This window comes from Salvelinus sp. IW2-2015, linkage group LG30, assembly GCF_002910315.2.
Source record: "Salvelinus sp. IW2-2015 linkage group LG30, ASM291031v2, whole genome shotgun sequence".
Taxonomy (NCBI): domain Eukaryota; kingdom Metazoa; phylum Chordata; class Actinopteri; order Salmoniformes; family Salmonidae; genus Salvelinus; species Salvelinus sp. IW2-2015.
The window spans coordinates 20,429,958-20,442,993 of record NC_036869.1 but is presented as its reverse complement, the minus strand read 5'-3'; the positions used below and the strand labels follow the sequence as shown (position 1 = coordinate 20,442,993).

General features: G+C 43.4%; 1 protein-coding gene across 1 annotated transcript; it reads left to right on the top strand.

The window, feature by feature from the left end:
* Positions 1–2,005: 2,005 nt before the first annotated feature.
* LOC111955330 (proteasome subunit beta type-2) lies at positions 2,006–10,607 on the top strand. The gene is made up of 6 exons (XM_023975535.2): positions 2,006–2,204; positions 2,998–3,120; positions 3,295–3,365; positions 9,553–9,715; positions 9,990–10,039; positions 10,385–10,607. Exons 1-6 carry the CDS (start codon positions 2,114–2,116, stop codon positions 10,511–10,513), a joined length of 627 nt encoding a protein of 208 aa, XP_023831303.1. The 5' UTR covers positions 2,006–2,113; the 3' UTR covers positions 10,514–10,607.
* The last annotated feature ends 2,429 nt before the right edge of the window (positions 10,608–13,036 follow it).

Below are 13,036 nucleotides of genomic sequence, written 5' to 3'. Positions count from 1 at the left end.
AGAGAGACAGAGAGGTGTATAGATTTTCCGGGCGGATAGTGGAAAGATGTGTGCATTGTGATGTGTGCCATAAACAGTGTGCGTGTGCGCGCCACTCTGATCTAGTCGCTCTCTCCTTCTCTCTCTCTCTCTCTCTCTCTCTCTCTACTCTCTCGCTTTCTGTGAGTGTGTCAGTGTATTAGCAGTCAGAGCACTGAAGCCCAGGGGCGATTCCTGTGTGTGCTTGCGATAAAGGGAAAAGGGAGGAAGTATAGGGGGGAAGGGGTGCGATAGTAGTGTGTGTGTGTGTGTGTGTGTGTGTGTGTGTGTGTGTGGGTGTGTGTGTGTGTGTGTGTGTGTGTGTGTGTGTGTGTGTGTGTGTGTGTGTGTGTGTGTGTGTGTGTGGTGGGATGTGGAGAGGAAAGAAAGAGAGGAGGAAGTTGGGAAGGGGGGGGTGCAGAGAGAAAGGGGGGGTAGAGATATAAAGAAAAAGAGAGTATGAAGAAGGGGATGAACAACCAGAAGAGCTGAGAGAGCTTCCTCTGTGCTGTCAGTGCTCCTGGATCATGTCCCCACTGGGCTCTCTCTCTCTCTCTCTCTCTCTCTCTCTCTCTCTCTCTCTCTCTCTCTCTCTCTCTCTCTCTCTCTCTCTCTCTCTCTCTCTCTCTCTCTCTCTCTCTCTCTCTCTCTCTCTCTCTCTCTCTCTCTCTCTTCTCTCTCTCCCTCCTTCCCCCTTTTTTCACGAAAAGAGGAGAAGCAGTGTTGGGCAGGGTAATTAAGAATGGCCTCTAAACACAGGAGTATGGCAGGAACGCTCCAGATGAAAGTAAATGATTAAAATAATTACAGGCTCAGAGCTGACGAGCCGSAGTGTGGGGTGGCCGCCGGACATTTGTCGGTAATTAGATAATTAATCTGAATGCAAATGATGAGCCCTAACGAAGCAGTCAAGCTGAACCAGCGACAACTGCCGAGAGTGAAATAGGAGAGGAGAGAGAGAAATATGAAAATGAGTATAAAGTATCCAGCTTCCAAAGTCAGCCTGCCAACACACAAAGCCAAAACACATCAGAATTGTAAATCAATAACTCTAGCACCCAGTTTGAGTGTAGCGTGTGCACAAAAAAACTCCTCACATCTCTACATCTATAACTCTCACTCATTGTGACAAGTAGATATGAATAACTTGTTAAAAATACACAAGCCTACAAAGGGTGCCTGACAGTCGGAGCTCGAGCAACTGCATAGCAATTTCTAATGTTACAAAAGGCGCATTTCAGAGAGCTCAAACTGGAGGTTTACAGAGCCCAGAGAGACAACAAAAAAAGACAGAAAACTAATGATGAGTAATGCTGAGATTTCTGCACACAGTTTAAATCCATTTGCAAATTGTGTGTTTATGGCTTTCTAACCTGAGTGTTTATCCTTTTCTAACCTTCCTTCAGCAGGCTACAGAGTTGGGAGAATTTGGAGGGTTGGAAAGAACAAACTGAAAGAGCAATCCCGCTTGAAAAACAGAGCAAACTGATTTCAAACTCAATAAAAAGACAAAAGCAAAAAAGATGCCTTGCATAATCCAAAAATGCATTACAAAAAGGGAATTTTGCTTTTAATCAGTGTGTGTGTGTGTGTGTTAGGCCTAGCAGTATCCTACCGGTTAAGAGCGTTGGGCCAGTAACCGAAAGGTCTCTGGTTCAAATCCCTGGCCGACTAGGTGGAACATTTGTCGATGTGCCCTTGAGTAAGGCACTTAACCATAATGGCTCCTGTAAGTCGCTATGGATAAAAGCGTCTGCTAAATGACTAAAACGTGTTCACATTTTTTTGGTGTTTCTTTGTTTTTGATCTTGCTTTAGGCTATTAAACACCCCACTTCAATTAAAAGAAAGTAGTCTGTATATTCCAGAGATAGACCGTAGTACATTAATCATTTTCAGCAGAAGGGCTCTGATTTGCAGTAGGCTTTCAGTGGCACCAGACCTGGGTCACATGAGAAGGGGAAAAGCTTCATATATCATGACGTCAACATCTTGCGCCAATTATTACAGTTTTGCTGCGTAATCTGAGTGTACGAACGAGTTTGAGTTGTTGCTCAAGAAAAACTTCTTTAAAATTGTTACCCATAAATTACAGTATGGAATATTTGATCGGGATTCAGGGACAAGACTTTGTCCTGGTTGCTGCTGATAATATTGCCGCCAACAGCATCATTCAGATGAAACAGGGTAACGTTATGACTATGACATCGCTCGTTTGCAGTTAGCCAACTAGCTATTTAACCGGCTTTTGTTGGCCATTAACTAATTCATAAAATGTTTAAAATTAGTAGAAGGTCCAACATATTTGTCTCATACATTTCGGTTTTGAGTCATATGTTAACTTACTAGTTAGAATGGTTGTGTAAATTATGCATTCTAGCCTAACTAGCTAACATCTGCTGTTTGAGCTAAATAGCTAACTAGTTAGTTAGCTAACTAGCGAGCTTCCTTTCTCATCGGCTAATGAGTCGAGATCGGAAAAGCACACACTCTTAACTGACTGATGTGGCTTCCAGCAGAAATGATAGAACAGTATCTATGCTTTCAGTTCTCACCTAACGTTAACTATCTGGCTATCTTGCACGATTTTAACTGTTCACGCGACTAAGTGTGTTGGGAACAATCGTGTTGGACTGTCTACCTAGTTTGCTAACTTGCATGTTCACAAACTCAAAACGGTGGGTTACAAACTTGTTAGATAGGTAAAAAGGCTAGCTAGTGTGTTAGCCAGCCAGCTAGGTAGTTTGATTCTTCGAATTGTGAAAGTGGAATTCGGCAAGGAGTGCACACACAAGTAGGCCCAGATTACTATCAAAATGACTTGCAATATTTTCCTGTCAAAAAAATCTGAAAGCTATTTGTAATCAAACACATTTTAGGAAAATGGTGTTTTCTTTTTCTTTAGTATTTCCATGCATCATGTTGAACATGTCACTGGTGTGTGTGATTGAATAACTAACACCGTGTCTATCGCCCTCAGACCAAGACAAGATGTTCAAGCTGAGTGACAAGATTCTATTGCTATGTGTGGGAGAGGCAGGTGACACAGTGCAGTTTGCAGAGTACATCCAGAAGAATATTCAGCTCTACAAAATGAGAAACGGTAAGTTCTCTTTCTTGTGTTTCTCTGGTGTCAAAATAAAGATGGCTTAGTAGCCCTATTATTCATGGCACCACTACGCTTCTAATCTTAAAATGGAAGATTTGAGTTATGGGGTTTCCATGGTTACGTGTGACCTGTAATGMGCATTCCTTTCGTTTGACTCTTGTCTTTCAGGTTATGAACTCAGTCCAAAAGCGGCAGCCAACTTCACACGCAAGAACCTTGCAGACTACCTTCGAAGCAGGGTAATTATTTGCCTAACAAATCAGACACTAGCGAAGATTCCATCCAATTGGCAACAGATTTTTATGCAAATATTCTAAAGTCTGCATAAAACGATATGTACGTTTCCCCACCAGAGATGTTTCCATCAAACAGACTTGTTGTGGATAACAGGCTGTGCGTGATGACGTAGTGCACCAAAAAATACTTTTGGGATTACTTTCCAATGTACAAAATAAAAAATTTAAGTTAAATGTGTTCCCATCGCATTTTCAACTCTTCCAATGTTTTTGTCACAAACTGTTGTGCTATATAGCAAATGTGTCCACTCTGGTTTTGGCATGTGCGCTGTAGTCAACAGCTCGCAGATACAGTGCGTGTAGGATAGCCTACATAACAAGGTTATTATGGATAAAAGCAAGATTATTTTCATTTGTCAAACAACAGCCAAGCATCGATCATCATGTCACCAGAATCAGACCCTGGATATTTATTGGAAAGGAGCATCAAGCTCATRACCYTGCACTTTCACCACGCTGTGAATGTCACCGTAACTTATTTAACCTGCAGCCTAATAAACTGCATGCTATCCCGAGTCAAAGTGGGAGGACCACACAACATACAGTTGAAGTCAGAAGTTTACATACACTTAGGTTGGAGTCATTAAAACTCGTTTTTCAACCACTCCACAAATGTCTTGTTAACAAACTATAGTTTTGGCAAGTCWGTTAGGACATCTACTTTGTGCATGATACAAGTAATTTTTCCAACAATTATTTGCAGACAGATTATTTCACTTATAATTCACTGTATCACAATTCCAGTGGGTCAGAAGTTTACATACACTAAATTGACTGTGCCTTTAAACAGCTTGGAAAAGTCCAGAAAATGATGTCCTGGCTTTAGAAGCTTCTGATAGGCTAATTGACATCATTTGATTCAATTGAAGGTGTACCTGTGGATCTATTTCAAGGCCTACCTTCAAACTCGGGTGTCATCTAAAATAACCCTGATTTATAAGACAGTTCTTATTTGATTAATGGTGGTCGGACCCATCTATGTGAAACTAGCCACAATAAGGATTAGCCACAACAGTGGACTTTGCGGTTAGCCTTCAAAATAAAAGTATGGTATAATTCTACTACTTGTATTCCTTTGCATTATTGTTAATGACATACGTTTATTCTGAAGGCAAACCGCAAATTCCACTATTGTGCCTTATCCTTAGTGTGGCACGCTTCACAACACATACCCCGGTCAGGTCGAGTCAGCCTCACTAGCCAAATGAAGCTAGCTGGCTGCTTATAACGTTAGCTTTGGGCAACAGGGTTAAGTAGCTGGCTAGCTATTTATTTTCATGAAATGAAGTTCAATTTCAATATGCGAACAAGTGGCAACCTAGCTAATACTTACTCACATGGATTCCTAAATCATTGCTAAGAATAATGAAAATGACTGCAGGTTCTACTGGTCATTGTTTTCAGGCTGGTTGTATTGGTGCTAGCTAAGTACCAAGCTAAAGCTAGCTACCCCAGAAGTTGCGGTCGAACAAATTAGGCTTTATTACCAACGCGGTATTGTAAACACATCGTTCGTGGCCTGTGTTTGCTTGTTTGCTGACTTTTTTGTACAGCATTGACAGTGCTACTGTATCTTTTTTGACACGCAAAGACCCAAATGGCATTCCATAATATGTATGTCGTGAAGCTAATAGCAGTAGCGCAACATCTGAAAAATAGCGAACTTGGAAGTGTCTACTGGTGCTCGACCAGTCAGCGAAAGCCAACATCACCGACGACAGAGAACGGCTGAAATTGTCTTACTCTTTCAAATGACTGCTCGACTTGTTGACTGCTCGATCCCCACAGCAGACATTGTGGGCTAGGTTAGGAATGCTATTTTGCACCTGTAGCGCAAAATTTTACGTGGCGTCATTACGTCATGTACCTACATTATATAGGTATGCGCGGTAGTTTTGACATCGGTTTTTAACATCGGCGTTAAACTAGACATCGATACCGTTGTTGGCATTTTTAGCTAATATCGGCCGATTCCGARATGTTCACCGATATATCGTGCATCCCTAGTTTGCACCATTGGTTTTCTAAGAGGAGTATCTACACAATTAACATATTATTTCCCCATTGATCAAAATATGCCTTTTTGATTAGACACCCTACAATATTTCTTTATTTCCATTTCCATTATAGAGGGAATGCTTTTTGTGCCCTTTAAGTCCACCTAAGATAAATCTCAAATTTACGAAAATGGCATCTGGGAATAACAATGCAAGGTTCGTTTAACAGACAAATAAGAGAATGCATTTTAATAATGTAAGCTGAACTTTTAAATGTTTTATTCAAGTTATGTTGCTACTGTGAGACTGTGACATGCAGTCACGACTGCTAGCATGGAAAAACCCATATTTTAAATTGGCAAGAAATGTATTAATGCCCATGAAATATGCTATCATGTGCATCATCAGCATATGAATTGTACATAAAGTATGATCACTTATCTGAGAAAGTACAAAATATATCTGAAGATGTTATCTGAGGGTCCCCTCAACACCAAAGTTTGCTTTGGAGCTTTGATATCGGAAACTTGCACAACTGTCAATAACTTAATAATACAACATCTGATTGGTTTAGATTAAAAACTGTTATGGGTATAACCAGATGAATTGGTTGAAGCATTAAACATCGGGGGTATTTTTGATTAAAAAACAAAAAAAATGTAAGTCCAAAGATGGGAGTGTGTTTAAAAACTAAGCTTACCCTATTTTTTCCCCCCCCTATGTAATTGTGCATGGCTGTGCTGTAAAGTTACAGCAATGCCACAGTGGGACAATGTCATTATTTAATGTGGACCAATGCTTGTATTTTCTCCAATGTAGCGGAGCCTACTATACTATGTTACTACTAAGTTGCTCTGTGCTTTTGCCGCGTAGCCTTTGTCACACATTCAGGTGGGAATCCAGTCTTAACGAGCCTACTACACTGGACACTTAACCTTAGCAGAGCACGAGTCATTCCCATTGTTTCAGATGAAAATTGGGCACAAGCATGTCGCCCGCTTCCAGTGTAGCAACAAACAGAAAAACGACTGCTTTCATGACGTGCTAGGGTAGCACACATGTTCCACCCATTTCTATCTCTGTGTACCTCTACTATATCAGTTTGAGATGTGGGCTGCGAGTTTATTTTGACTGATCCAGAGACATTTGTCAATATGTTGTGAATTGGCGTAAGTGTCGCTCTTGTCTCAACGGTACGCAACACCTGCGGCAGAAACGTAATGCAACCCACCAGGTCCCTGTCCTACCACTCCTTGGAGTGAAGTGTGTGTGTGTGTGTGTGTGTGTGTGTGTGTGTGTGTGTGTGTGTGTGTGTGTGTGTGTGTGTGTGTGTGTGTGTGTGTGAAGAACACAGGAGTCAAGTCTCCTCGTATCCGTCCCTCTAAATCTCATCTGGTTGTGGCGAGGTTAATATGTTAAGAAGAGTGCAGCCGCTGCCTGTCACAATAGCAGAAGGATGAAAATAATTACAAAAAACAATTAGTGAGGCTGAGAAGGGAATGTGGGACACAAGGAGGTGGGAGCCGAGGGAGTGGGATACGGAGGGGAGAGAGGGGGCCAGTCCCGAGGGCTTTGAGCTAGACCCAGAAGTCAACACGGCACAGAAGAGAGTGCGAGCGTCTGTGTTAGTTAGGCTGCTGCTGGTTCAATATGTGCTTTAGATATTGGATAATATTACAAAATATTCAGAAATACATGCCCGCCCAAAGGCAGTAATACCGTATATATATATTTTTATCCTGTGGTAAAAATATCCTTGTTTATGTATATTGAATTTTCATACTCAGTTCTCGCAGGGTTCCCAAAAGTATTGAGATTTCTTTTTTAGTTAAAGCTATTTCTCGTCGACATCCCACACCTTCCTTTAGTTATGCTCCCCAATTCACACCCACCCCAGAATATATGGACATGCAAATATGTTACATAAACATGTTTTCCACTCCTTCCTGAGCATTTTAATGTTTTTTCTCTCTTGTCTACCTGAATGGAGGTGAGCTAAGCTGTTAAGCGAAGAGGATGTCTCTTGTGGTTTGAAACCTCGGGGGATAAGTGGTAGCGATGGAGCTTGGAATTGTGTGAGTGGGGGGGGTGTACCTACCAGGGATCCAGAACAACAACTGGGCCTCTCAATAACCCCAGGAGTAAGCGCCAAGCTTCAGAGAGATGGTGTGAGAGAAGGGAAGATGGAGAACACTGGCAAGCAACTGTAAAGAAACCTGAAATCAACTAACGGCATTATGTATTTCAAAACTGTATTTGTAAAAATGGACCGCAAATTTCAGTGGCAATGGTCTTTTACAGGGTTCGTAAACCATTACCTCAGTCAGATGTAGCCTCTTGGGTTGTATCCAAAAGAACAAGTAAGTCCTCTTGCTTATTTAAAGATTTAGCAAAAAGGCCACGGCAACAGTTTGTGGTGCTAGCGTCACATATGGGGTTTTCTTTTTTTTTAGTACAGCACGGGCACAAATAATTACTAGTGCCATATTGCACACGACTCCCCTGTTCCAGCACAGATGAACAATTAATACAGCACATTGAGGAGAAATGCCAATAAAGAGAACATGTCCTGGGGCACGGTGCACAGAGAGGGGGAGGGAGGGCAGGAAGGAGAGAGGGAGCGAGCGCTGGCACGTGGAAGAGGAGAGGGAGAGGAGTTGGGTTGATTTACTACGGCTCACCTCTTTCATCACCAGAACTAACCGTACATCCTTTTAGTTGAATGAATATTAAACAGCCCATCTCTCTCTGTGTGTTTTACGAGGTTCTTCTGAACATGTGCGTGTTTGTGACTTGGCGTGAGGTCAGGTGCAGGATTTAACGAGCCTGCTGCCCGGTTGTTGGTGCCCTCTGAGGTGACATGGGGAGGAAGGGTTATGTTGATGCCATCTCCTGCGCTGTATTGTTACGTTGTAACCTGTGAGACAGGTGTCGCTCGGGTGGGTGGGGGGTAATGCCACTGGGGTGTTCCGCGGCACACCAATGGGTTCAGGCATGGCCTGGCGAGACAAACACACACACAACCCCTCTCCACAGGGAGCATGGCAAGTCGGCCTTTCTTTCCCCTGGTGCAAGTGTCTAACACACATTGATACTTGGGGCAGGTGTTCAGATTACAGCAGGTTACTGCAGCTCATGTGTATCACTTAGCTGCTGATTATTTATTTTTTTAGCATTCACTTCATAGCATCGGTAGGTTTGACTCCTTTTAAACGGAAACTCTACATTTGTCGAATGACTGGTTTCACACCATGACTGGTTTCTGAAACTTCAATTTGTCCTGATTTTAGAGGGATTATAGCAAAAGGAGGGAGGATGGCGAAAGAAGAGTATTGCGAGCGTGTAGAAGAGCTCATTGAAACGGAGTGGCTAGAAGGATGAAATAAGTAATTTAAGGGAGAGGGAAGGAGAGCGAGACTACAGAAGTTTTTAATGAGCCCTGGCGTTACTCCAGGGTGAAGGCGGGAGTGGYGGGGGGGGGGGGTGATGGAGGGAGCAGCGGGGGTGCCATCTCCCAGCAGATGTCATACTGATGGTGACACCATGACCCCCCCCCAGTCCTCTCCAACACCTAACCCCCCTCCATGTCACGGCAGTTTCACACCCCTCCCCATACTTTTTCGCCACTGTTGTTATTTAATCTCCTATTTTGTTAACTTCCAAATCACAGCCGATAATTAGGAGCGACGACGTTTGAGCGAGCTGGAAAGAAACTACATTTTATTTTCCTTCTGTTGCGGTCTTAATCATACGCTGCTTCTTCAAAGTGTCTGGCACCCAGCTTATGCAATGATCCTTTAATGTGCTGACCATAGAGAGAAATCGTTGGCGTGCAATATTAAATCGATTAGTCTCTATGGTACTGACTATTGGTCGCTGTCGGAGCATCAGCCTTGGACGGTAATAACGAAGGAAAGGAAAACTGGACCTTGTTGTTCGGATGTGGGCGAAGAACTGTATTGTGTGTGTGTGTGTGATCATTTAGTTCATCGTCCTTCCTTACATCTCCATCGTGAGAACATTGTCATCACACGATAATGTCTTCATATCGCGATAATACCATAATGCCGCGTTAATACTCAGAATTGCTTTCCACATCTTCGCTGACCAATGCCTCTCTCCTCTCTCACCAGACTCCTTACCATGTGAACCTGTTGCTGGCTGGGTTTGATGAGACGGACGGCCCAGGGCTCTACTACATGGACCACCTCTCTGCTCTGGCAAAGGCCCCCTTCGCTGCCCACGGCTACGGAGCCTACCTCACCCTGTCTATCCTCGACCGCTACTACAGACCAGGTGGGATCTCTCGTTCTCCATCCGTCTTTTTACTATTCCTCTATTTTATCGCCCTCCATCTCCTCTTTCTGCCTCCTTCTGTTCTTAACCTCTTGTCTGTTTCCCCTGTTCCTTTCGCCGTGTTCTTGGCGCTCTCGCAACACTCAACAGAATTTAAATAATAAATGATTGAAGAGTTCTTGTATTGAAGTTAAACTTCATCAGGATGTGCAGTGAGTCATATTGCTCTCTTTTTATTCCCGTCTCCCGCTCTCGAATCACTCTCGTGCTTCAGATCTGACTCGCGATGAAGCCGTGGACCTACTGAAGAAGTGCGTTGAGGAGGTGAGCTCTTTTTTCCCTTCTCTGTTTTAGAGCGAGCTGAATGACGGCGGTGTGTTTCATGACCGCCTCGTTAGTTGGTTTAAAGTTCATCACGTTTGGAGATATTGCTGTGACGCACGTTGCAGTTGAATCATTTCCCACGCGGCAGTCGGGTGCGAATTACTTGAATATATCAAATTGAGACGTCTCTAATTTAGGGAAACTACATTTAGCGAGAACTGTTCAATGAACTGAAACTATCACCTATAACAGGAACATAGCTTTGTTTTCTCCTATATTCTAGTGCCGCCCTGTGCATTGGCATGAAAAGACTCATGACCGAACTCTCCTCTCTCTCTCCTCCAGCTGAACAAGCGCTTCATCCTCAACCTGCCCTCCTTCAGCGTCCGTTTGATTGACACGGAAGGCATCCATGACTTGGAGAAGATTATGCCCGTGGGTGCCAAGTCCCTTGCTCGGGCGCCAAGTTCCTAAGCTCACTGCTTACCCCCTAATGCCCACATTTTTTGTTGTTGTACCCTAGACCTTTGCTCTTTTTGTTCCAATAAAACGTGACACACCGTTGAGATATCTTTGTCCTCGTGGTGCTTTCCTCTGTGTCCCCTATAAAGAGAACAGCCTTCTGGCTGTGTACACCATAGTCTGTCTGTGTACCTCCGTATGTGTACGTGCATAGTCAACCATGAGTGAAAGTGAAAAGCCATATACAGTGGGGCAAAAAAGTATTTAGTCAGCCACCAATTGTGCAAGTTCTCCCACTTAAAAAGATGAGAGAGGCCTGTAATTTTCATCATAGGTACACTTCAACTATGACAGACAAAATGAGAAAAAAATATCCAGAAAATCACATTGTAGGATTTTTAATGAATTTATTTGAAATGATGGTGGAAAATAAGTATTTGGTCACCTACAAACAAGCAAGATTTCTGGCTCTCACAGACCTGTAACTTCTTCTTTAAGAGGCTCCTCTGTCCTCCACTCGTTACCTGTATTAATGGCACCTGTTTGAACTTGTTATCAGTATAAAAGACACCGTCCACAACCTCAAACAGTCACACTCCAAACTCCACTATGGCCAAGACCAAAGAGCTGTCAAAGGACACCAGAAACAAAATTGTAGACCTGCACCAGGTGGGAAGACTGAATCTGCAATAGGTAAGCAGCTTGGTTTGAAGAAATCAACTGTGGGAGCAATTATTAGGAAATGGAAGACATACAAGACCATTGATAATCTCCCTCGATCTGGGGCTCCACGCAAGATCTCACCCCGTGGGGTCAAAATGATCACAAGAACGGTGAGCAAAAATCCCAGAACCACACGGGGGACCTAGTGAATGACCTGCAGAGAGCTGGGACCAAAAGTAACAAAGCCTACCATCAGTAACACACTACGCTGCCAGGGACTCAAATCCTGCAGTGCCAGACGTGTCCCCCTGCTTAAGCCAGTACATGTCCAGGCCGTCTGAAGTTTGCTAAGAGCATTTGGATGATCCAGAAGAAGATTGGGAGAATGTCATATGGTCAGATGAAACCAAAATAGAACTTTTTGGTAAAAACTCAACTCGTCGTGTTTGGAGGACAAAGAATGCTGAGTTGCATCCAAAGAACACCATACCTACTGTGAAGCATGGGGTGGAAACATCATGCTTTGGGGCTGTTTTTCTGCAAAGGGACCAGGACGACTGATCCGTGTAAAGGAAAGAATGAATGGGGCCATGTATCGTGAGATTTGAGTGAAAACCTCCTTCCATCAGCAAGGGCATTGAAGATGAAACGTGGCTGGGCTTTCAGCATGACAATGATCCCAAACACACCGCCCGGGCAACGAAGGAGTGGCTTCGTAAGAAGCATTTCAAGGTCCTGGAGTGGCCTAGCCAGTCTCCAAATCTCAACCCCATAGAAAATCTTTGGAGGGAGTTGAAAGTCCGTGTTGCCCAGCACAGCCCCAAAACATCACTGCTCTAGAGGAGATCTGCATGGAGGAATGGGCCAAAATACCAGCAACAGTGTGTGAAAACCTTGTGAAGACTTACAGAAAACGTTTGACCTCTGTCATTGCCAACAAAAGGTAATATAACAAAGTATTGAGATAAACTTTTGTTATTGACCAAATACTTATTTTCCACCATAATTTGCAAATAAATTCATTAAAAATCCTACAATGTGATTTTCTGGATTTTTTTTTCTCATTTTGTCTGTCATAGTTGAAGTGTACCTATGATGAAAATTACAGGCCTCTCTCATCTTTTTAAGTGGGAGAACTTGCACAATTGGTGGCTGACTAAATACTTTTTTGCCCCACTGTAATATGGCTTTTTGTTTACTGCTATTTAAGTGATGTACCTCAGTAAAATGTGGGTCGTTTCAAAAGACTTGGAACTCCAATTTAAGTACCACATATTATGCTTGTATTACGCACACTATATTTAAGTGTTATGTTTGATAAATACATAGCATATAAACTCCTATTACCTAGCTGTCACAACACTTAGTCCCAATTTTCCTCTACATTCAGGAAAAATGAAACCGCTATGCAGCCGGATGTGAAAACAGCCAGAATAGTGAACATCAAGCCAGTGTGTCTCCAACTCCTCTCTCTTCCTATACCGCAGACAGGTGATTAATAAACATTAAACAATCCCTCCTCTCCCAAACACACCGGAATCTGACGGGAACAGCAGCATATGTTTGCCTGGAGGCACAGAGAGATGGAGAACAACCCTGCTGAGTGTCAGATATAGGAAAGGAGGGGGAGGGGTAGGTCACAAGGAGATAGGATGGGGGAATTGACACTTGGGGTAATGTGGAGGGAGGGGGCAGGTAAGGAGATGGAGAGAACAAGCAGATAAGAGAGGTAGTTTAACAGATGGGGGAGAGGGACGGAAGCTGAGGTGCGGTGTTGTGCACTGGTGTCGCGGTGGTCTCCCAGGTAACGGTGGGGCTGGCGACTGCCTGGCACGGTGACAGTTACCGCTGTGATGGTGAGGGATCGTTTTC